Source organism: Leptodactylus fuscus, chromosome 7 (assembly GCF_031893055.1).
Source record: "Leptodactylus fuscus isolate aLepFus1 chromosome 7, aLepFus1.hap2, whole genome shotgun sequence".
Classification (NCBI taxonomy): Eukaryota; Metazoa; Chordata; class Amphibia; order Anura; family Leptodactylidae; genus Leptodactylus; species Leptodactylus fuscus.
In genome coordinates, this window is record NC_134271.1 from 8,318,173 (window position 1) to 8,343,432 (window position 25,260).

The following is a 25,260-nucleotide window of genomic DNA, read 5'->3' on the forward strand; positions in this document are numbered from 1 at the left end:
ATCTCGCACATAATTGGCTCCCTACAGTCCCCAATTCTACTATTTGTAGTTCCTCTCCCTCTTAGTCTGGTCCCTTTCCCCCATTACATTTTCTTAGTTGCAGTAGCAGCTTTATGGATCCTTGGTGATGTCATCCTCAGGGCTGTGGAGTTGGTCGAGCAGAGCATGGACTCCTCTCATTTGCCATAACCTGCCTCCTCCTCCTTCATAAACGGTCAGACAGTAGCAGTAGAGAAAAAAAAAGCTGGAGATTGACTTTATTTACAATTGCAAATGTAACAAATGATAAATCTAGTTATAAAATATTGCAAATGGTATCATTTAATTAATTTTAGTCAGTAATTCCCCCCCTCCCTTCTTCTCCCCATGGCCCTGCCATGATCAACCTCGCTGTCTAAGGAAGGTCAGTTTGTGGTTAAGACGTCGGAATAGCCTTTAGAAAGGCTATTCATCTCTTACCTTTAGACGTGGTCACTGCTGCGCCGTTCCTTAGAAATACCGGTTTTTACCGGTATACAAATGAGTGATGTTGTATCACTAGGATAGGTCATCAATGTTAGATCTGCAAGGCTCTGACACCCAGTACCCCTGCAGATCCGCTGTTCCAGGACAGCGCTCCTCACTCACTGTGCAAACTGTAGTGGTAGCTTTAGGTACTACATTGATGCAGCTCCAAAATCTGCCACTACACACAGCATGGTGGGGGATCAGTGCCAGACCCTCAGAGCTTTTATAGTTATGGTCTATTCTTCAGCACTAGGATATATACATGGTGACCGGTATCAGATATGGGTGACTGAATTTAAAAAAAACAAAACAAAAACTGGTGTGCTTGAAAAAGAAAATTAAAATCTTGGGCCCTGGCTCATAGCGTCTGGATCATAGTTACCTATATACATAATATCCCAGTATCCGCTACCCTGCTCCAGCTTATAGATGGTCAGTGACGTTTCAATAAACTTTGTACAAATCAATGCTGCAAGCACATAAGAAAGAACTTGTAATAAAGACCTAAATCTTATAAGAGTAATGGCTTTCTCGGCTTACTGGGATCTTCTCCTCCTCCCTTCCTTCCTAAACTGACATAAACTTAAAGGGATCCTATCATTGGATACCCTTTTTTTTCCTCCCTAACGCAGGGGTAGGGAATGTACGGCTCTCCAGCTGTTGCAAAACTACAACTCCCAGCATGCATACTGGCTCTGCTGTTCTGGGAACTCCCATGGAAGTGAATGGAGCATGATGGGAGTTGTAGTTTCACAGCAGCTGGAGAGCCAAAGGTTCCCTACCCCTGCCCTAACGCGTAGGAATAGCCTTAAGAAGGGCTCTTCTTCTCCTACCTCTAGATGTCTTCTCCGCGCCGCCGTTCGGTAGAATTCTGGGTTTTCTGCAGTATGCAGATGAGTTCTCTCCCAGCACTGGAGGTGTCCCCAATACTGAGAGAGAAATCTCCAGCGCCGCCTCCTTCTTCTGGAACGCCCTCTCCTTGTGTCTTCTCCCATCCTGGGTTTCAATCTTCTAGGCCTCGGGCAGAGCTGACTGTGCATGCCCAGGCCACCAGAAAATGCATGTGTACACCAGCTTACTGTGTAAGCGGCCACAAGAAAATGGCCGCATACACCAGCTTGCAGTGTAAGCAGCCATTTTCTTGTGGCCTGGGCATGCGCTGTCGGCTCTGCCCGAGGCCTAGAAGATTGAAACCCAGGACGGGAGAAGACACAAGGAGAGCGTGTTCCGAAAGAAGATAGAGATATCTCTCGTAGTATTGAGCACCGTCCCCATTGCTGTGAGAGAACTCATTTTCATAACCCCAGATTTCTACCGAACGGCAGCACGGAGAAGACCTCTAGAGGTAGGTGAAGAGTAGCCATTCTTAAGGCTATTCCTGTGTGTTATCAAGTGGGGAAAAGAAAGGGTATACAATGATGGGATCCCTTTAAATGTCTCCTGAATCCTGACAACAGTCCCCAGAAGTATTTCATTACAGCTTTACATTGAAGGTCTATGAAGAGGGGAAGGGAGAGGAGTGAGCAGAAGCCGCATGAGAGACCTGAAACACAGGCGCACACACGGCCTGCTGGGGCTTAGTAGTAAGTTTTCACAACAAAACTTGTCATTTCTTCTCTATAATGGCCTCTAGCATTCTGCCGCTACTCCTACATTACAGTTATGTGGCGCAGGGTTTTCTGAAATTGCAGATGAAAAAGACCTGCAAGCCCTGACCTTTTTTTTTTTTTTTGTCCACTGGTGTAAGTCAAAAAAAATGGCTACCTGAAGAACCCAAGTGTAGTCAATGGGGGGGACCATTAATCTGTTTTATTGTTTAATCTGTTCTTTGGAGCAGGAGAATAGATAACACCACGCAGATTCTCCTTTACGTTCTGTGTGCAGTATATGGTAGCTAGGTATAAGATTAGAGAGCGCCTGCATTGTGGAAACTGTAATGTCTATTCTTTAAAGGGAACCTGTCCGGGCAGTGTAGGACACTAAACTAGCCACAGGCCTATATGGACTGAAGGTTTAGTGTTATAACAAAATCTCTGGCCGCATTAAAAATAAGAGCTTTATACTTACCATGAGATCAGACTCTTCTCTGGTGCTTGCGCTGTTCTTCAGTGAAGCCAGAGATGCACACCTTGGCTTCACTGCGCATGTGCAAGATCTGGTGCATGTGCACTGAAGCCGATGTGTACGCCTCTGGCTTTGCTGAAGAACTTCGCCTGTGTGTGGAGTACAGCCAATAGACAAATAGACCTTAATCACTTGGGGCACATGCAGTTTTATATACCGCTAGAAAACCGAATTCAGCGCACTGTCGACTTTGTAGCGATATATACAACCGCATGTGTCCAAAGTGATAAAACGTCCTCTTTAAGTTTTTTTTTTTTTGGTCTTTAATGTGGCTGCAGATTGCTGTGTAACAAGGCAATTTGGAACCCTAAGGCCGGGTTCACGGGAGATTTTTGGACGGGATTTTGACGCAGAGGCCGCCTCAGAATCTGGTCCAAAAAAACGGCTAGCCGCGACTGGATGCTGATACAGTGCACCGGCATCCAGCTGTGGCACTCGCTCTGGATTAGGCCCAAATGAATGGACTAAGTCGGGAGGGAATGTCGTGAGGTGGACATCCGCAGCTCAATTCGCCTGAAGGAACAAACAGATTGTGGGAACAAACCGCTCGCGGGAAAAGGAACGCAAAGATTTCAATGGGAAGCGGTTTTTTTGAGCCGACTTTTAACGCGGATTCCACATCAAAATCCGGACTGAAAAACCCCGTGTGAACCCGGCCTAGGCCTCCGGTCCATAAGGTGGTTTAGTGTCCCAAATTACCTTGACAGATTGTTTGCAGCTGATTTCTTTAGTTGCCCAGTGTCTGACAAGTGCTGTCATATGTTATACTTCAGTTGTGCTGTATGTGGGGGAGGACACACTCAATACTGCAGAGACAGATGGCTGGAGGTCACATAGAAGTGGTGACGGTCCATACAGACTTATAGGAAATACTGTTACCAAGTTCAGATATCCAACCACCAGGCACGTAAGGTTTCAGTGGTTACAAAAGTCAGGGGCAGCCTTAGAACAAATAGTATATACTCTAATTTATAGACAATACCTTTATGGCATTAAAGTTTTATCATAATACAAGGAAAAAATCCTGCCGTTTACCAATGTACTTTGTCTCACTTCCTCCATAATTTGATTCTGGTTTGTGATCAATGAAAGAGAATATCTTTGCAGCCAGTCTCTGCCTGGAACACTGCTAGGTCTGAAACGTTGTAATAAAAATGTATAATGCTCTCCAGTGGCCCCCTCTGCATGCACAGAATGCTTCCAAATGGAGGTGCACCCCCAACACCCACACACAGTATAATGCTCTCTATTGGCCCCCCACACACAGTATAATGCTCCCCATTGGTACTCCCCACACAGTGTATAATGCTCCCCATTGGTCCTCCCCACACACAATATAATGCTCCCTATTGGTCCCCTTACTCACATTAGTTGGACCGTATAAATGTTACAAAATTTCTTATATAGTAGATTTGAAGGGGCCCTTTGAGGATGTCCCTACACATTGGTTACTGATCTTACCCTAGACTAGTGTGTGCATACTAGCTGTTATATTGTCTTCCATACACTGTACACATAAAGGAGATCCAGCTCCTTTAACTCCTCTCAAGCAGAAGCATGGAGGGCAGCATTAAAGGGATTCTATCATTAAAATCACTTTTTTTTTTTTTTCGATCACACATAGGAATAGCCTTAAGAAGGGCTATTCTTCTCCTACCTTTAGAGGTCTTCTCCGCGCCGCCGTTCGGTAGAAATCCCAGTTTTTGTCTGTATGCAAATGAGTTATCTCACAGCACTGGGGGCGTCCCCAATGCTGCGAGAGAAATCTCCAGCACCTCCTCCATCTTCTTCAGGAACGGCCTCTCTACGCATTTTCTTCCGGAGCTGGGTTCAAACTTCTACACATGCGAAGTCGGCCCTGCCGTCGGGGCCTTGGGAAGAGCCGACTGCACATGGCCGCCTGCTGTAAGCGGCCATTTTCTTGTGGCCGCTTACACAGTAAGCTGGGGTAAGCAGCCACAAAAAAAAAAAAAAAAATGGACGCGTCCATGTGCAGTCGGCTCTGCCCGAGGCTCAACGGCAGATCTGACTGCGCATTTGTAGACGTTTGAACCCTGCTCCGGAAGAAGACGCGCAGAGAGGCCATTCCTGAAGAAGTTGGAGGCGGTGCTGGAGATTTCTCTCACAGCATTGGAGATGCCCTCAGGGCTGTTTAAGCGCTGGGGTCCGCCCCCAGTGCTGCGAGAGAACTCATTTGCATACAGACGAAAACCAGGATTTCTACCGAACGGCGGCATGGAGAAGACCTCTAAAGGTAGGAGAGGAATAGACTTTCTTAAGGCTATTCCTACGTGTGATCGAGGAAAGAATGTGATTTTAATGATAGAATCCCTTTTAAGTAGTGAAACACTGGATCCAGCACAGGGGTGAGGTACAACACTCACTAGCAGCTGCACCACTGTCTGTGTATGTCTTATGTCTCTTCCCCTCTGTATTCATTATTAGAGATGAGCGAACAGTAAAATGTTCGAGGTTCGATATTCGTTTCGAGTAGCCCCTCAATATTCAACTACTCGAATCAAATATCGAACCCTATTATAGTCTATGGGGGGAAAATGCTCGTTTCATGGGTAGGCAACATTCGATCAAATTATACTTACCGAGTCCACGAGTGAGGGTCGGGCTGGATCCTCCGAGAAGTCTTCTCCGTGCAGCTTCCCCGCAGCGTCTTCCGGCTCTGAATTCACTCTGCCAGGCATCGGGCCTGGGCAGAGCCGACTGCGCATGCTCGCACTACAAGCAGACATGCGCAGTCGGCTCTGCCCAGGCCCGATGCCTGGCAGAGTTAATTCAGAGCCGGAAGACGCTGCGGGGAAGCTGCACGGAGAAGACTTCTAAAAGTAGGAGAAGAACCAGCGTTGATTGGCCAACTGTATAGCATTCGGCCAATCAATGCTGGTTCTGCATCGAATAGCGAGTGGTACTCGATCGAGTATGAGTATTTCGAATACCGTAGCATTCGATCGAATACTACTCACTCATCTCTATTCTTTATGTATCCTGTGCCCCCACACTAAACTCATCACTCTCAGCTTGCTTTAGCAGTAAGTGTAGTTGACCGTTTAGTAAGCCTGAGCCTTGGTGAGAGGGAGAGGATTCTGGTAAGTGGAGAGAGAAGCATTTTTCTACAACATTTCATTGTGCTTGTACTATTAATTTTTGAGACGTTTTCTGAAACGGTGACCATTTAAATTGTCACTAACTTTTCAGGCAATTAAAAAAGACTTGACAAAGTCTTATTCAATAGTGTGTGTGATTAAAAATGTTTTTGTTTCCTCTGAAAATCTTCCCCTCTCAAGCTAATTTATTGTTCATTGCCTGTTACTAGGGATGTTCCATCCTTAGTTACTTTTAAAATCAAGATAGTTTCTCAGTGAGTGAAGGGGGACAGCTGTTCTCTCCTCCCATATTGAATGGAGAGGGGAGGAGCTGGTGCTCCTCACACTATGTCTGCACACAGCTTTCCTTACTTATACACTGCACTGAGGATTCTGCAGCTTCCACATTGTAAAGAGAGTTCACTATGTACTTCTATATATTTGTAACTAGCAGTTCGCGTTATTGCACATGGGATGTTAGAGATGAGCGAGTACTATTCGAAACGGCCGTTTTGAATAGCACGCACCCATAGGAATGAATGGGAGCCACCGTCACGCAGACTTTGCTGCGTCCATTCATTCCTATGGATGCGTGCTATTCGAAACGGGAGTTTCGATTACTACTCGCTCAGCTCTAGATGTTAGCCATTGTGGTCAGATTTCTCTTTGTCGGATCTGTTTTTAGCTGCATCATGCCCTCTATTGAAGTCCAGTGTTCCTGGATCTCCTATTTTATGTAAAGAAACCAGTAATAGTAGCAATGGATAGGGGAGGGGTCAGGCTGCTCTGTATTGTAAATGCCTCCAGTCTCGGGGAGAAATGGAAAATGTGCTGCAGCCTTAATGGGGCTATTGGCATCCGAAAAATCCATGTATGGAAGCTTCTATAGCCAGAGAACAGAACAGAAGGCAGAATTACCAGAATATCCTTCACCTATAAACAGAGTGTATGTGTGATCTACAATCAGAAGAACTTAGGAGGTCAGCTCAGTGACGGATGAGGAACAGCCATGAAATTAATGGAAACCAACTAGCCGTTCCATAGGATTTACAGAGACCAAGGAGAACTCTAAAAAGGAAACTTGTCGACTTCCCCTTTATGACTGGATGGATCTGAAACAAGAAACGGAGAAGTTCCAGGATCAGATAACTGCGAGTAACCTCTATAAACCAAACGCTATGCGTGGAATCCTGTAAGGACGCTGGAGCTCCGGCAGGACGGTGATGTTATCGGGATGGAATGCTGAAGATGACGAAACGGGAACAAACTTCTGTATACTTAAAGGGAAAAGATATGTAATCGGGCTCACGGGAATGGGGGTTTTATGGTGGTGTCATAGCCAAAGCCTCAGCACAGTCTGTACCCAAAAACGTATTTGTCTCTGTAAAGTTATTATAGAAAGATTCCATCAGTGTTGAAGACCGGATTACAGAAATGAGCTTTGATCTACTAAATTGTTCTGTAGATTTTGCCAAATTGGCTTTGAGTTTTTCTTTTTTTTAATATTTGGAAGCAAAAAAATTTTTTTTTTTTTTTTTTTTCCCCTTCTTACCCCCTCCTCTATATTAGGAGCCCCGGCAGCGAGGTAAGTTTTTAACCCTGGAAGTATAGACTTGTCTGTACACTCTTCAGCTTTTGGCTTGGTGATATTTAAGGGCCAGTTCACACGGGGACATGGAGGAGGATTTTGACAGCGGAATCCACGTCATAATCCTCCTCCATACAATGTTAGTCTATGCAGACTGGTAGCAGAGAAAAAGAAGCGACATGACCTTTCTTCAGGCGTTTTCCGCCTGAAGAAAGCAATAGAATGGGAGGCGAAAACCGCACCTTTTTTTTTTTTTTTTTTTTTGCAAAAATAAGAGCCGCTTTTTTCGTTTTTTTTGGGGGGGGAAAAATGCTACGCGTTTCAGCCCATTCACTTTACAGGAGGGGAAAACAGCCTGGCTTTTTTTTAAAGCTGTTTTTACAACAACAACAAAAAAGCTCCAAAAAAAGCTTGGCAAGGTCCAAAAAAAAGCCTCCTAATTAGGAAGATTTTTTTTCCGGTACCAAAATAAGCCACACGTTATTTACGTGTGAACTAAGCCTAAGGTAGCCATATTCATTGGAGAAGTGGTTTGGTGGTTGATGGGCCGCTTTGCAGACACCGCCATAGACCTCTAAGGCCGTATTGGCCGCCACAGTCATTAAATCTGACCTTACATGTTCAGTGACATCCTACTGGTATAATTCCTTCAAGGAAAGAACATTCGTGGATGAGAGATCCTTCATCCACCTATCGGATGAATATTTCAAGCGTGGCTGACTTCTTTCCAGACCATGATGGTAGATGATTGGTCAGGTGACGGGATTGTTCCACATTTCTCATCCACTTTCATCAGTCTTCGTGTATGAGAACCTTTTAGTATTCCTTTCCTCCATTATACATGACTTGTATATTTTATTTACGCTACGTTTTACATTGAAGTGAATGTCATTGAGCTCATATTCTGCCTCTGGTCCCTTAGGCAGCCCCTTTAAATTTAGGTATGACACTGGATTAATGATGTAACCAGTGGAGTATCTGCCTGTATCACTCCCTACACTGCTCTATCAGGCTGAGTTCACAGAGTATTTTGGTGCGGAATCCGCCTCAAAATCCCAAAAACCGGCTCCCATTGACTTCCTTTTTCTGCTATCTAGTAGCGGAAAAAAGAAGCGACATGACCAATCTTGCCACAGATTCCACGTATTGACTCTCCCGACTAGGCTCATTCATTTGGGCCTGATCTCGAGCACAATGCTGCCACTGGATGCCACCTCATAATGATTGGTCATATATTATCATATCATGATCAGTTACTTGGGTAAGCACTATTTAGGGGATGATGAATTCCAAACTCTTCTAATTCCGTTCCTGTTTATACGGCATTGGCGAGTCCACTTGCTCGTTACCCTCAGGAACAATGGGGTAAACCAGCCGTAGTGGTGGAATCTGCAGCAGGAGGGAGTAGGAGGTTTTTTCTTCTTAATCTTTCTCCAGCATCTTGGAGAAATGTGTCAATGGTTCCTATGGAAAACCATTGGAGGCAGATTTCAGCCGGTATTTGGAGCTGATTTCGGTGGCACGCACACAATCGTGTTCCTGCTGCTAACCCTGATGGAATGGAACGGCCACCCCTTTATTTTGCAGCCCCATTCATTGGGGCCCAGTGAGCAGGGTCCGTAAAACAGACAGGAATGGCACCTGTCCTGAGTTTTTCTTATGGCCCCCTGCAGCGGACTGTGTACATGAGGCCTAAGGCTCCGTTCCCACGGAATAACGCGCCGCTCATTTAGACACGTAAACACGTGTCAGAGCACGGCACTTCAAAACAGATCCCATTGACTTCAATGGGTGCTGGTTTACGCATGTGAGACATTGAAATCAATGGGAGGCTTTATAACCCATTGATTTCAATGTGTAGAGCGTGTAAGCCGGCACCCATTGAAGTCAATGGGATCTGTTTTGAAGCGCCTCGCTCTGACATGTGTTTACGTGTCTAAATGAGCGGCGCATTACTCTGTGAGAGGTGGAATCCACTCCAAATTCCTCTGTGTGAGCACAGCCTTACTTGGGCCTCAGACCCTCCTGGGACTGGTTTTTCTTGAAAATAATTTGGCCACCAACACACAACTTCATATAGATCTTTGATTCTGTTAGATCGAGTCTTCATCTCCAGAGTCAGTAGTTCAGGGTGAGGCAAAAGCTAAAGTAGACCTCCAATTATTAAACTGCTTTTCCTAAATGATTAGTACAAGTGGATATCAGAAACGTTGCCTCTTATGTGCCTGGGAGGGATAATATGGTGAGAAGATTGGAGTCTACCCATTGTAGTCACGAAGTTCACACCAACCAAACTCGCTGCAACAGACCATGAAGATGACATGACCTGAATAGTGAAGCCCTGCAGAATATCGGGGCACAGAGCACTTTTATTCTATTTACAAGGAAACCATAAAATCCAGCATATAGTGAATTGAATCCGGTTATCCACCACATCTGACCCAAGCTTCTCTATAACTGCTTCTTCCAAGGCATCTTATAGAGTCGTTTGAGTCTGCTGCGGTGGATAACCTGATTTGCTGAATTTTATGGTTTCCCCGCAAGAATAAAAGTGCTCAGCACCCCAATACTTTGCGTTGTTCTACTATTGTGTTCTTGCTCCTTCATTCTCTGTTGCAGCCAGTTTGGTTGGTGTGATCTTCTCACCCTATGAGACCTTATTGTCACTGCAGGACACATAAGAGGTTAAAGGTCTATGCGCGCCTTGTCGAATGTTAAGTCTGACCTCTCCTCAGGAGGTGGAGCTGCGTTGGGATTGTGGCATTTCTTTATATGTGGGTTTTTTGTTTTTTTTTTGTTTTTTTTTTAACGTATTAGTCCATGGAGACGGGAGGGGGAGGAGGTTGCTGGAAAACGCACAAACAGATAAATGCTGCTGCTATACTCTGCACTCCAGTCACTGCTCTATGAGTTAGGCAGTTTTTGTTTGTTTTTTTTAAAATACATTTTGCTTTCAATTAACAAAGCACAGAATGAGGTCTAGATTCATGTCATTGTTTTTTTTTTCTGTTTTTTTTTTTTTTTTCCCCCCCGAGTTTGGGGGCCCCCGTTTTCATGTACCTTATTAGGAATTCTGAGTAAAAATGTACCTATAATCTCTGGCAGCATTTGTGACATGAATAATATTATAATATACTTTAATGGGATTCTACCATTAAAACCTCTTTTTTTGTGGATAAGACGTCGGAATAGCCTTTAGAAAAGCTATTCGTCTCTTACCTTTAGATGTGATCTCCGCCGTGCCGTTCCTTAGACATACCAGTTTTTACCAGTATGTAAATTAGTTCTCTGGCAGCAATGGGGGCATCCCCACTGCTGCTCGAGAACATGATGCTGCAACACCTCTATCTTCGGCTGGATCCACCCCTTCTCTGTCGTCTTCCTCCTGCGTCACCTCCGATGCCTGCACAGTTGGCTCTGCCAGTGAAACACTAGCAGAGCCGACTGTGCATGCTGGCTGGCGGCCATTTTTGGGAGGCCACTCTTGCTCTTGTAGTTCAATGCAGGAGCGGCCTCCCAAAAATGGCCGCCAGCCGGCATTCGCACTCGGCTCTGCTAGTGTCTCACTGGCAGAGCCAACTGTGCAGGCGTCGGAGGTGACGCAGGAGGAAGACAACAGAGAATGGGAGGATTCAGCTGAAGATAGAGGGATCGCAGGATCGTGTTCTCGAGCTGCAGTGGGCCCGCCCCCATCACTGTGAGAGAACTAATTTGCATTCCGGTAAAAAGCGGTATTTCTAAGGAATGGCGCAGTGGAGATCAGATCTAAAGGTAAGAGATGAATAGCCTTTCCAAAAGCTATTCTGACGTCTTATCCACAAAAAAAGAGGTTTTAATGGTCCCTTTAATGGATTTTGATTTTTTTCTGTGAAATCCACTTTTTGGCCAGTTTGTGTTTTTTTTCCTTTGTGTCTCTCATTGCTTCTCACTGGAATATGGAAATTGACAGTCTCATATATTGCAGGGAAATGAGACTGGGGAGAAGGAGTTATCTTAAATACTTGAGCACTTTAAAAAAAAAAAAAAAGTAGTCCAGTAGTTTTTGTGTCCTATAAAAGATTATCTTTCACGTGTCACCAAAACTGCAGTTCTACCTGTATTATTTCCAGAGATGTCATCCGTTGAAAACACAGTTGGGGTTGGCATAGGTTTGGGAGCCGCTGCCTAGATAACTGATAAAATCTTTGCAAATACAGGTAGAATTTCGGTGATATGTGAAAGATGAAAATCTTTCGTATGACACCAAAACAAATGTTCTGTGTCTTGTCAAGCCTGAGATATATCTGTTTGGGACACTGGATTTCTGTGCAAGGTTTCACAGAAAGGAGCCAAAATCCTTTAATAAAGTGTATTACATCATTTATTAGTGCTAGAAAATCAAGTTGTCAGTAGTAAATCATATAGCTGATCGGCGGGGGACCTGGTGCCAGACCCCCCCCCCCTTCCCCACCAGGGGGGGGGGGGGGATGATCATATAAAGCACAATAGCTATTTTCTATTGATACATAAAACCTCGCTGTTTCCTCTCAATTATTTTTACCTGCTCAAACATTTCTTGACATTATCCAACTCCTTTATGTGCCGGCACGCCCGTACCTAGGAACAGGGAAAGCATAAAGGCTGCACGGAGGGTAAGTCATGCGGGAGATTTTAGTATATCTGATGGTATATACTGTGGTGTATATATACATATCCTACAAAAGGACTATACTGTGTCACTGTGTGAACAATCCCATTCTATTGACAATATGGTGATCCCCAGGTGTCCCTCCGTTATCCTGGCCCAGCCCATACACGTACATTACCCGTCTGCCAAAGGCTCCTCTGACTGACAGATATCCCAGTAAACTTTCATACACGTCTAGCAGTGGATAATCTGCCGGAAAGGATTGAGCTTGTAGAAATACAATTTCAGATCCTTTTCTTCCCCAGAGATCTGGTGTCCAGGAAGGGGTGTAGCATCCATCTACTGTAGTCCCCCAGAGTGTGTGGGTCCTGGCGGGCCTATGGTTCAACACTCGGCCTTATACACATGAGCACAATTGTGGATAAAAGTACTGACCCATATGTTATAATGGGCTAAATACATAGCTGTAGTATTTGTGGCTCTGTGTCCGGATCGGATCAAAGAGCTTCAAAATCTGGAACAAGTCCCGATGTATGAGTCAGTGAACACTACAGATGACTCTCCGATACCAATCCATAGGTCATCCTGTCATTTTTACTAACCCGTAGCCTGAACATGGTTGTGTGCACATAGCCTAAGAGGCGAGACTCTGGACACCTGGAGTAACTCAGGATTCTCTAATAATGTGCATGTAATTGGGTTTTCTGGAAATATAGGCTCGGTCCTTGGAGGATTCCTGTCGTCTTTCTGCCTCTTCACAACTTAATGGAACGTGCCTTTACGTTAGGATGTGAAAAGGGGTCTGAGGGTTCCCCCAGTGATATCTGTATCAGGGCTCCAAGCCTGTGCACATCCTGGGATTTGTAGAGGAATATGAGGCAGTCCTCCTTGGATCCCTCTCCAAATTCCAGCCCTGTGTAACCCACAGTGAAGGTGAAGCAGAAATTTGGCTTCCTGCCATAGGTTTGCTCGCTGGTTGACAACAATGGGGTTTATGTGACAGAATCTGCCACTAAAATCCAGGGAAGTTCTAGCAGGACGAGGCTTATTTTTTGGCGTCCTCCACTGCCTCCTATTGAAAACCATGGGAGCTTTTTTTTTGACTGGTATTTGGAGCTGGTTTTGAGCAGGAATCCACAAAAAAAAAAGTCAGCCCCAAATTCCTCGGTGAGCAGCCCCTGAAAATGTTGGGTGTACCCAGCGCATTGTATGATAAGGTTGTCCCTGTATAGTGCGGAGGGGTCTCTTATCTCGCTGCCTTCAGCTGCTCCTCCCCTTCCCTTCTCTGTAGATTTCTGTTGTCTGTTGATTAAAGCTGCATAGACTTCTGCGTGTGGATTTAATCTGGGGTCAAAGAAGGGAAATAAATGAAGGAACGGACACTTTCCTAGAAAACAACATTACAATGTTTATGACCACAAGCAAGATTGATAAATGAGTTATTTTGGTGGTGCAAAAAGTATACAATGTAGAAAACAGGCAAAACGATATAAAAACTGCAGCAGGCATGGGAAAAAGATGTGTGTATGTGTATATACAGATAGAATAATTTTATTTTTTATGTTCCCCATACACATTGGTTTTATTGACAGATTAACAAAAAAAAAACAAAAAGTTGTGTATTGGAAAATGGTGCTCAATATACAGTGTATGTATGTACATATATATAATTAGCAAAAATACTTAATAAAATAAATGTATATACATTTGAGTTAATAGATTTGACTTGCAGAGTCCATGGCTTTTTATAAATGGTAAAAAAAACTAAGGTTTTTTTTCCCCCTCTCCACTTAACACCCAAAAATATTGTTAATTACACTTAGTTAATTATATGTGAAATAAAATGTATAACTCATCCTGAAAAAGCGCAAGTTCTTATATAGTTCTGGCATTGAATTGGTTTAAAAAAAAAAAAAAAAAGTTGTCTCCTGGAATTTGTTGATGGGGGAAATGAAAATAATCTCTTGAACCTAAAAGCCAAAAATGTCTTGTCCTTAACACAATGTATATAGGGGATTTCAAAGATCATAAAAATTTAGGGAAGTGGTATTAAAAAATATATACTGTATATACTCGAGTATAAGCCGACCTCCCCTAATTTTTCCACAAAAAACTGGGAAAACTCATTGACTCGAGTATAAGCTGAGGGGGGAATGCAGCAGCTACTGGAAAATGTCAAAAATTAAAATGGTTTTTGGGTGCAGTAGTTGCTAAGTCTGAATTTTGACGCGCAATCCCTGTCAAAATCCAGGTCAAAAAACTACCTCTCATTGAATTGAGTGGGAGCCGGTCATTTCCTTTTTCCACGAGAAGCTGCCCGCCCTATTTTGACGTGGATTCTGTGGCGGAAACTGCCACGGCGTCCGTGTCAAGACAATCCCTTCGGACTAGGCCCATTCATTTGGGCATAGAACAGAGCGGAAAGCCACGACAGTCGTGGCTAGCCGCTGCAGGCGCATTTCGGTCCATATTCTGACATGGCTTCTCGCGGCTATAAAGCATAGAAACTTGCTTTTGGTATCATACGAAAGAGGAGATTCTTGTGTTTTATATGATACTGCCGCTGCATAGAAATATTCTGTATGACCTTTAGAGAGAGCAATACCCCAATTCTGATTGTGCTTTCCATCAGTGACACCTCTGTCAATCCTACAGGTAGAACCGCATCCTAGTGTCATGTGAAGGATGGGACTAATAGCTGTTATAAGTCACCCATCCCATCCACATCCTCATCTCTATTTCATACAGCCAAGTACACCATACACAGTGAGACACAGGGAGGAGAGCCCAAAAGGGAAAGAGTGAAAAAGTCCAGGATTTCACACAAAGGAGACATTTGTTAATTAATGACCCAAATTCTACCAGAAAATTAAATTGTGTGAAAGTTTAGATACACGTCAAGCATCAGTGGCCTGGACTGTCCATGGTTCACAGATGGTTGTTCTACTGAATGACCTCCAGGTAACATTACACTGTGTATAGAGTAACCCTGAGTGCGCACACAGCCATACTACGGGATCAGACAGGAACTACTAGGCTTACTTATCCTGACATGTGCAATCATTCTGTACATTGTACAACCTGGGACTTCAGATTCTGCCTCCTGCTTTTTCTCTGGAGCACCACGGTCATGTTGTAAATCCATTGCCTCATGCAGAGGACACAAAGACTGTGTAATGTGGTATCAGCGGCTCCTGCTTCGAGTGCCGCATGTCCAGAGCGATTTCCTCTAGGAGCAGGATTTCGAGGGAAGGGGAGCCCTGTACATGCAGCATCCATGGAGTGTACTGCAACATTTCTATCTTGTAGGATTCTGAGCTTTCGTAGCGATATACTGTCACTTTACAAGATGAGTATACTTCTTTAAGTGGAAAAACAAAACATCCCAATGCTTTATACCACGTGGTGTGTTCATGCTTGACATTGCGTCTGTTTTGCAGACATATGTGATACGACACCTCCAGGCAACATGACACTGACAACTATTAAAAGTCTTTGCACTCCAGGTTTTGTTTCTGATCGCATTTTTATGTGTATTTTATTGCTTATGCTTTTCCCATTACACTTGTGTTCTTGCATTTACCTGCTGCCTCCTATGTAACGTGCTGTCCTAACATAGCACAGTATATACACAGTATATACAGAGGTCTATGGGAATACATTAGTCACAAAACAAACTTGGGAGTCGGGTCTTTGGCAATAATTTAGGACGAATTGTGCCACAAAAAATATTACCCATAGGATAGAGGATCGGTGGGGTCTGACTGCTGACCCCCATTGATCCCAAGATTGGGGATGATGTTCTGTCTCCATTGTGAATGTAGCGAGGGTTCGTCTGGACCCCCCAATGATCAGCAATTTATCCTTTTCCACGTTGATAGATATTTCTATGGCATAACCCCATTAATCACAAGTCCAGTAGATTCAGGATACTAAGACGTGATTCTCGAACATCTTAACTTTTTTTTTTTTTTTTTTCTTCTTATATGCGCAGGTTAAAGCTAAAAATTACGACAAGGTTGAGAAGGTGAGTTTGTTCGGCTTCTCCGAGGTTTGCTAATGAAGTTCTAATATAAAGCGGCCTGTGGTCATACATGGGTAGTTCTCCGACATTACCGGTACATTGTAGGACACAGATTATCCAGTGACAATGGCGCCTCTCAGGGGGCTGGAATATATTAGGCAGCAAGAGAACAGTCAGTGCAAGAGCCTGATGTGTTGGAAGCATAAAAATGTGCAAAATTATCAGCTAAATTAGGATGACTGGGAAGAACAGGCCAAATGGGAGGTGGGGTTTTCTGCTACGTATTGGTTGGTCCAAGGAGGGTCAACTGGGGAACCTAAGGCTAGTCAATGCACAGTCTGATCCCTCAGAAAAATTGCAAAAACTTACTGCTGGCTGTGGCAGAAGGTGCTAGGACACAAAGGGCACCACAGCTCATGGCAGACCAGTCCGAGCGCCCACACTGACCCCTCCTCAGTGCTTAAAGCACCTGTAATGAGTGTCAGAAGTGGACCATGGAGCAATGAAAGAAGGTCACGTGGTTAGAGGATTCATGGGGATGTCCAAGTTAATGTGGGATATTTTAGGATGTGGTGGCACCATGTAGGTAAGCTGGTGGAGGTCATGTGTGATACTCTGGTGGAAAACCATTGGGTCCTGGCATGTCACCTCCCTAAACATTGAACAGTAGGATGATGTACCCACCACCCTGTAGAGGAACATGATAGAGTTCAGTGTTGACTTGGCCTCCAGATTTGCCAGATCTAAATATGATCCTCTGTGGGATATTCTATGAAGACAGGATTAAAGGCCCCATTTACAGGACTTTCCCACCTCGACAGGAGGATAAGCTGTAAATTGGTGGAGGTTGGACAACTGGGACCCCCATTGATCCAGTGTGCCTGGCTATCTCTAACTGTCCTATGGAAACTAGACTTACCCCTGCTTCATTGTCTGACCATTACTCTTGGGAGAAAAACATCCCCATTCTCGCGATTGGTGGATGTCCCAGGAGTCGAACCCTTCCAATCTGCAAATTAGTTGCTGAGGTGAGAAAATCCCTTTAAGGGAGGCTACAAGTTGTGGATACATTGCATGGCTTCACGTTTTAAAATTACAAGTTGGAAAATTTCTTTATTATTAAATATTGCTGCTGTGTAACCCTTAACTATAACAAACCAGCATTTGCCTCTATTTGGGCCTTGGTTTCCAGCAGCGGATGCACCATTCGTCTATATACAGGGTCTCCATTGACGTTCCAGTTGTGCGAGGGACCACTGCAGCCAATCCCAGTCCTTGGCAGTGACCTCTTCACCTTTGGCATGTGCCATTTGTGAAGAGGTGACCACTGTGGCCTGGGACTGGCACAAACAGCCAGGGGACCTGTATACAGACAAATGGAGGTGCTGGGAACGGGTCCAAGCGAAGGTCAGGACAGGTTTAAGGCCCCTCATAGGAATATGAGATGCACCATCCCTTTAACATCCCTCTGGAACTGACTTAGATCTTGAGTAAACCTTGGGGTCCACACTTGTGTAGGAAGGCTTTATGGTACTTTTATTTTAAGTGACTTCTGTTATTTCACCAAGCTTCTCTCTATGTACAGTTATTTCAGAGATGTCTGATGAAAGTTTTGCACATAGACCTGTGGAAGTGTTACGTGTCTTACGTGCGGGAGACGAAAGGGAAACTTCCAAGTTACAAGTAGGTATCCTATATCTATAGGACCTTGTGTTAACCTTGTTTTGTCATCCTATGGGGCTCAGAACATCCCTAGTAAGTCTCGGACCAAAGGGACTAATATTAGTGCAGAGGGGCCGTTACGCTTGCTCATACACCGAGGCTTCACTGGGATAGAAAACACTGAAACATGTTACCCAAATGTATCCCACCTCTATAAACATGGCCGCAAAACAAATCCACGTGATTGTAACCACAGTCCTCTAAATGCACCTTTTTGGTCAGGATTTTGCCACGGTGGTTGTAAGAAATATAACTAGAATTATGTGATGAGTCTTTCTGGACAGTCCGTTCTACGGCTGGGTAACATTTCATACGTAATGTCCTATGAATTTTTCTGCTGCTAGTATCCCCATTATGTCTGCAGCACATGTTACTTTTCTCTCTGAGGCTGTGGGTATGTACAATGAGCAGTCTGTTCCCTCCCCTATCCATTATAACTACTACTGGTTTATCTACATGTATAATAGTGACTATAATAGGAGAGCCAGGGACACTGAACTATAGATACAGGGCAAATACATGCAGACATGATGTCGCTACAAAGATCCCTGACACAGGAAAAGAGAAATCTATAAACAGACTGGAAAGCTGTGAATAATATCCGATCTGCAATCACAAGCAGCCAGTAGATACAAGTATATAGAAGACTTTTCTTGCATTGCAAACTCTGAGATTTGCAGAATGTTCAGTCCTTTGCACAGATCAACAGTTTGCAGACATGTGTAGAGTATGTGAGGAGAATCGCACCCTTCCCCTTGCTATCCACTGTGTGAGGGCAGAACAAATCCTTCCCCTTCACCCACTATAAATCAGTCTTAGGCCTGTTCACATCGGCGTCAGTAATCCGTTCGGGACGTCAGCAAGGGGTTCTCCCTATCCCCCAAATCAAACACATTGGCAAGCAGTGAGAGCACATGGACCCCATAGACTATATACCGCTGGGGGGGCATGCGGACTCCCCGAACAGATTACCGAACGCAGTTGTGAACCAGGCCTCGCATTTATGGATGGAAGTTCCTTGGTAACAGGGAAATTAGCTAGAAGAGAGGCACCTAGTGACCAATAGCAGCAGTAGTAATGGGGAGGGGCAGACCGATCCTTGTACACGCCCCCTGTTATAGGGACAAATGTAACATGTGCTGCAGCCATAATGTGACAATCTATACAAATAGGAAACGTGACGATCTACATAAATTTGATAACGCCACAATCCTACTGACCTGCAAACTAAAGTGATGGTGTCATTGCTACCACACAGTGAATGTCTTAAACCCCCCCCCGAAAAAATAATGCTTTAATGTACCCTATAATATAACCCTATTGTATATTAAAAAAATACAGCTAAGACAAATGCAAAAAATTTCTGGTTTCTGGAAGGTAGAAATGAGAATAGTAAATTTGCTCCGGCATCAGGGGGGTTAAAGGCGGCCGCTGCTTCTTTTTCGTGAACTTTTAGAGTAAAATTGTTCCGGACTTGTTGACATAAAACCTCATTGCTAACTGGCAGCAAAAATTGTTTAATTTCCTTGTCTTTCAGGGAAAAAATGGCCCAGGCGTACGACTTCGCTCTGGATAAAATTGGCATGGAAATCATGTCCTACCAGGTAATTGCTCTTCACAATCCGCAGATACGAGGCGTGGGCAGTGTTATTACAGCTGAACTAACCCTCTTTTATTGCCTTTGCAGATATGGGTGGATTACATCAATTTTTTGAAAGGAGTGTAAGTCGATTTCTGTGAAATTTTTACTGTGTCGTTGCTGAGGCTTTGGGGGACCTTTACCCCGCCGACAGTCCTAAAATTAGATCGGACACTTTGCTCCTGGCGCCTGACAAATCTGATGACCTATTCTTAGGTCTGACACCCGGGCTGATCAGCTGTTAGAAGAGGCTGCAGTGTTCGCATGTGTGCTGCATCCTCTTCAATACTTACCAAGCACAGCGCTGTAGATTTGTGCCGTGGCTGTGCTTGGTATCGCAACTCAGCCCATTCATTTGAATGGGACTGGGCTGTGATCGTGACTTGTCACCTGATGTCACGTACCCTGAGAAGTGGAACTGATGTTCAGTGGATGACCTATCCTAAGGTCTATACATCCCCTTTAAGTGTAGTACCATTTACAACCACTACAGAAGGTACGGCGCTGTGCCAGGTTCCAAAGGGGCTGCAGTGCTTGACCGTGGCCCCTTTAATGCTTTCCAACCTGTAAACCCCTTTAAGGGTTAGGTCGAGACTTGTAAAATAAAACAACGTAGCAAAAAGCTGAGTGTCGGAACGGATCTGGAATTCTTAATGACTGTGATTCTGAATTTCTTTTTTGGACTGAGGCTCCCCCATGCAGGGAAGGATTAGACACTCCGTCAGATCAAGTCTCAGGTCACAATGATATGTCTAAATACGTTGTGATGTTTCTTTGATATTAGGGAAGCCGTGGGATCCTACGCAGAAAATCAAAGAATCACGGCCGTCCGCAGGGTCTATCAGAGGGGTTGCGTCAATCCTATGATTAACATCGAGCAGCTCTGGAGAGATTACAACAAGTATGAAGAGGTAATGTGTACGGCGGCGACGGTGAACCCTGCGGCCTATAAGAGGGGTCCGCGCCGGCAAGTGTAACCCATTGTGCTCTTATCTGCAGGGTATTAATATTCACCTAGCAAAGAAGATGATAGAAGATCGGAGCAGAGACTATATGAATGCCAGGAGGGTGGCAAAGGTAAGACGTGGCCAAGTAACGATAGGCCCTGCAAAGAGTCATAGCCTGAATCTGTCCACAGACACGAGATATTTATCTGCAGACCTTGTAACAGATCACTCAAAGTGCAATTATTTATTTTAATGTTTCCTGTTTTGTCTTTTTCTGCTCTCAGGAATATGAAACTGTGATGAAAGGATTGGACCGCAACGCCCCCTCCGTGCCCCCACAGAACACCCCACAGGAAGCCCAACAGGTGGAGATGTGGAAGAAGTATATTCAGTGGGAGAAGAGCAATCCGCTTCGTACCGAGGACCAGACGCTCATCACAAAACGAGGTGCAGAAAAAACGGTCAATCTAAGGCCTTGTTCACATCTACGTTGGTATTCCGTCCAGGGAAGTCCGCATGCGGACCCTCCCCCAATGGAATACTGAACACAACTGCAAGCGGTGTGCAGTGAAAGCACACAGACCCCATAGACTGTAATGGGGTCCGTGTGCTTGCCGCCAGATCTCTGCAGGGAACCTGCGGACAGGAAAGTACTTCACAATCTACTTTCCTGTCCGCATGATTCGTGCAGGCAGTGTGTGGCCAGCACATGGACCCCATTATAGTCTATGGGGTCCATGTTCTTTCACTGCACATCTGCATGATTTGTGCAGGCAGTGTGCGGCCAGTACATGGACCGTATTATAGTCTATGGGGTCCATGTTCTTTCCCTGCACACCACTTGCAGTTGCATTCAGTATTTCGTTCAGGGGGGTCCCCATGTGGACTCCCCAAACGGACTACCGAACGCAGATGTGAATGAAGGGTAAGGCTATGCCCAAATGCAGACAGAACCCTGCCATGCAGGAAAATCCCATGCACAATCGCGCACACAGGGTATTGACCCCATGCTTCAGCATCAGAACAAGAGCTAAGTGCAAAACTTACTCAGAGCTAATTGTTGTTGCAGACACCTGAACCATCTGAATAATCAGACCATCCAAGATACATGACTAAGAAAAGGCGCTGTGGTGAGAAGTGTCATAGTCCACTTCACACCCCTGTTAGGTTTAACTCTACAGGGCAACAGCTTTTAGAGACTGTACAGATCTGACTTGTCTTTCACAATACTACACACCTATTGGTAATCCCTGAAGTACTAAGATATGGAATTAATCGTGTGCAGTTATTACTGTAAAATTGCATAGACAGTGCGCTGATCCTGTATTATAAGTCCTGTTAACACTCAGTCTTGGGTCTTTCAGTCATGTTTGCGTATGAGCAATGTCTTCTGGTTCTCGGACACCATCCGGACATCTGGTATGAAGCTGCTCAGTACCTGGAACAGTCCAGCAAGTTGCTCGCTGAAAAAGGAGTAAGTTTAGCTGATAAATGCAAATGGTGACCTTCGTTAGTATTTAGGTTTCATGAAACTTATATAAATGCATTGTCATGTTGCTCACACTGGTGACAGCGCTGTGCACCGAAAAACTTGCATTTTGTAAAGGGGTTGTCTCTGGAGTATCCGTCTACTCATCTGGTCCCAGGGATGCTTTTGATGGTCCCTTGGGTCCCAGCTAGGCCACAACTCCCAGTTCAGGGGCTAAGGGTGGCCACATTAGATGGCTGATGGCGCGTGCTATTTCTCTGCACCTTCCTATAGATCTGTAGGCTTTGCCCAGCCAAGTGTTCATGGGCACTGAATAGGGAGAGAGGAGACGGCCGCTATGTGTATGGACCGCTTTACTCCTCTGACCGCACACTAGTCTGTACGTTGCATTCATGTAATTGATGTGTCCGTATGTTATCAGGATCATGTAGGATAGTATTACATATACTTTACTTGTGTCTTCTCATTACAGGATATGAACAATGCAAAACTGTTCAGTGATGAAGCTGCCAATATCTATGAGCGTGCTATTAGTACCCTGCTGAAAAAGAATATGCTGCTGTATTTTGCCTATGCCGACTATGAAGAGGTTAGTGTCCGACACGCCATTCAGCCATAATACATAACACCCATAAAATCTGCCTTGTAGAGGTTCTTCAATCTATAGGGAGCGCTGCTATTGAAGGTTTCAAAAAGAAACCTTTGCTGCCTTTTCTATCTATCAGGCTGAGCTGCTTTTTACATAGAAGTCTATGGAAAGGGAAGGGGAAGCTAGAAAAGTAATCTTCAAGATCAGACTCTACCACTGCACCGAATGAGGCAATACATCAATTATCAGCCTCCCCCTCCCCTCTCCATAGAGTTTTGTGTGTGAGCTGAATATAGATAAAGATAAGAAGGAGGAGAGCAGCTGAAGCAGATCCCTTCCTATATCTCCAAAGTTTCTTATATCCACCTTCACTATTCGTATACGACAAGGGGCTTTATACATTAGAGGTTCTATAATTCTACACTAATATAAATGTTCTCCTTGTAGAGTCGCATGAAGTATGATAAGACGCACAGTATATATAATAGACTCCTTGCCATAGAAGACATTGACCCTACACTGGTAAGTTTCTGTCTCATCCCTCGATTTGATTATTACAAGTCATTAGTCCTTATACCAGGGATCAGTAACCTTCGGCTCTCCAGCTGCTGTGAAACTACAACTCCCAGCATGCTCCATTCACTTCCATGGGAGTTCCAAGAACAGCAGAGCAAATATGCATGCTGGGAGTTGTAGTTTTACAACAGCTGAAGAGCTGAAGGTTGCCGACCCCTGAATACTTTCCTAATTTGGTTTTCCCTAATCCATATTATACTCGGAATTTATTAATCCGTTTACAGTTTTTCTTTTTTTAAACTCCATCCTCAAACAAAGCAAAGAATTCAGAATTTTGCTGTTTTCTAGTTGGCACATGACCGAGCGTGCTTGCTGAGTGGGGGCCTATTTTTGTTTTTTATCCAAATGCACCCAGATGACCCTCAGATGAGATCCAGGTGTCTTCTGTGATGCATTTATTTCTATGGGGGCTTCCAATCTGTTCTGTTCCAATGATACGGAGCAGGATAAGACCTGCCTTATAATCTTAGGAACGGAGCGTTGCACTCGGTCACACTAAGCCCCCTACTCCATAAGGACCCATGGATGGTTTGTATCTCAAATTGCCCTTATAAGTTCTCTTAAAGTCAGCCAAGGTGTAAGATCTAGTGTAAGCAAGGAGCAGCTGATCTTACCCATTACCGACATGTTGTGTTGATCCTCGGACTAGAGGGATGTGTCAGGATTCGATAGTCTAATAGTGAAGGATTCCTTCCTCCAGGTTTATATCCAATACATGAAATTTGCCAGAAGGGCAGAAGGCATTAAAGCTGGCAGAATGATATTCAAAAAAGCCAGAGAAGATGTTCGGACCCGTCACCATGTGTACGTCACAGCGGCCTTAATGGAGTATTATTGTAGCAAGGTGAGAATCCAACAGGTCTTGTATGTACAGAACTTTACTTAGGCTTGTTATTTGCACATATTTGGCTTGTGTGCCATGAAAACGGCCAGTGACCTCTACAGTATGTACACGGCATATACCAGAGGAGCGTTAGGCATATGATGGGTTCCTATGTGGTGGTATAACTTTTTAGAAGGGTGCAATAAAATGTGAATCACTGGCTGACACCTATCACACTATGCCTGTACAGTAACATAAGATAAAATAATCCTTTAATAGTCCCACATTGGGGAAATTTCAGCATGTTACAGCAGCCTAGTAATACAGGTACAGGATAATACACAGTAATATATTACATATGTCAGAGGCCTCATCTGGGGATGTTGTACGTCTCTGACATTACCGGGTTTATACATGGCTGACCTGCTGTGGCCCCTTGCTAGATTCCTATTGGGACATTTTCCGCTAACGTATCTATACTTTACTATGTAGGATCTATATATATATATATATATATATATATATATATATATATATATATATATATATATATATATATATATATAGTCTTCATTTGTTTGTAACATCTATTTTTCCTCTAGGACACATCAGTGGCCTTTAAGATTTTTGAGTTAGGTCTAAAGAAGTATGGAGACATTCCCGAATACGTTCTTGCTTATATCGATTATTTATCTCACCTCAATGGTAAGTTCTTTACACTGACACAGATCCTGCAATATCTAGATAGATTCTCAGTGAGAAGGGTAAAGATCACAATAGCTCACATGGTGAAGGCTCCGCTCACACCGTTCTGTTTACATCCGTTTAGAGCAGGGGTCACTCCATCCGCTGTGAAGCTACAACTCCCAGCATGCTCCATTCACTTCCATGGGAGTTCCAAGAACAGCGGAGCAAGCGTGCATGCTGGGAGTTGTAGTTTTACAACAGCTGGAGGGCCGGAGGTTTAGAAGTTTAATGGAAGAAAAAACAGATGCAAACGGGTGCCGTCCGTTCACATGTGGGCGTCATATGAAGTGGAAAGAACCGATCGGCTTGTATTTCTCTCACACTGACTGTATGTAAACTGGCGGCTACACATTCACATCCGTGTCTTGCATCCATTAACATGATGGGATGTCCAGGCTTAGGACCATGGAGGACCACGATGTGACATTGTGTGGACGTCTGGCCGTGCTCGTGTTTTTCAGATTAATTTTTGTAGGTTTTTTTTTATTTTTTTTAACTAAAATGTCACATAAACATCACAAATAAAAGTATAGCCTTACATTGACCTAGTAGCTTTCCTTTCTGTGACCACATTGGGTTTTATTTTCTGTCTTCTTTGCACTTACAGAGGACAACAACACTAGAGTATTATTTGAGCGCGTTTTAACGTCAGGGAGCCTGCCCCCAGAGAAGTCAGGGTATGTATACCGATCCAGGGGGGTCTATGGGAATATTCCTCAATATTCTGCCATCAGCTCGTGTACTTAAGCATTGGCTAGTC

General features: G+C 44.2%; 1 protein-coding gene across 3 annotated transcripts in view; it reads left to right on the top strand.

Annotated features, from left to right (window-relative positions):
- CSTF3 (cleavage stimulation factor subunit 3) overlaps nt 1–25,260 on the top strand; it is a 44,890-nt gene that overhangs the window by 15,330 nt on the left and 4,300 nt on the right. For 2 of the 3 annotated variants that reach the window (XM_075280904.1, XM_075280905.1), the window contains 12 exons: nt 15,939–15,971; nt 19,228–19,294; nt 19,378–19,412; nt 20,114–20,240; nt 20,329–20,406; nt 20,561–20,723; nt 21,641–21,750; nt 22,238–22,354; nt 22,802–22,876; nt 23,631–23,774; nt 24,356–24,458; nt 25,108–25,177. In XM_075280904.1, the coding sequence (XP_075137005.1) occupies nt 15,939–15,971; nt 19,228–19,294; nt 19,378–19,412; nt 20,114–20,240; nt 20,329–20,406; nt 20,561–20,723; nt 21,641–21,750; nt 22,238–22,354; nt 22,802–22,876; nt 23,631–23,774; nt 24,356–24,458; nt 25,108–25,177 (1,122 nt within the window). Of the gene's footprint in view, nt 1–15,938; nt 15,972–17,553; nt 17,652–19,227; nt 19,295–19,377; nt 19,413–20,113; nt 20,241–20,328; nt 20,407–20,560; nt 20,724–21,640; nt 21,751–22,237; nt 22,355–22,801; nt 22,877–23,630; nt 23,775–24,355; nt 24,459–25,107; nt 25,178–25,260 lie in introns of all 3 variants that reach the window. The other variant, XM_075280903.1, reaches the window with a different exon arrangement.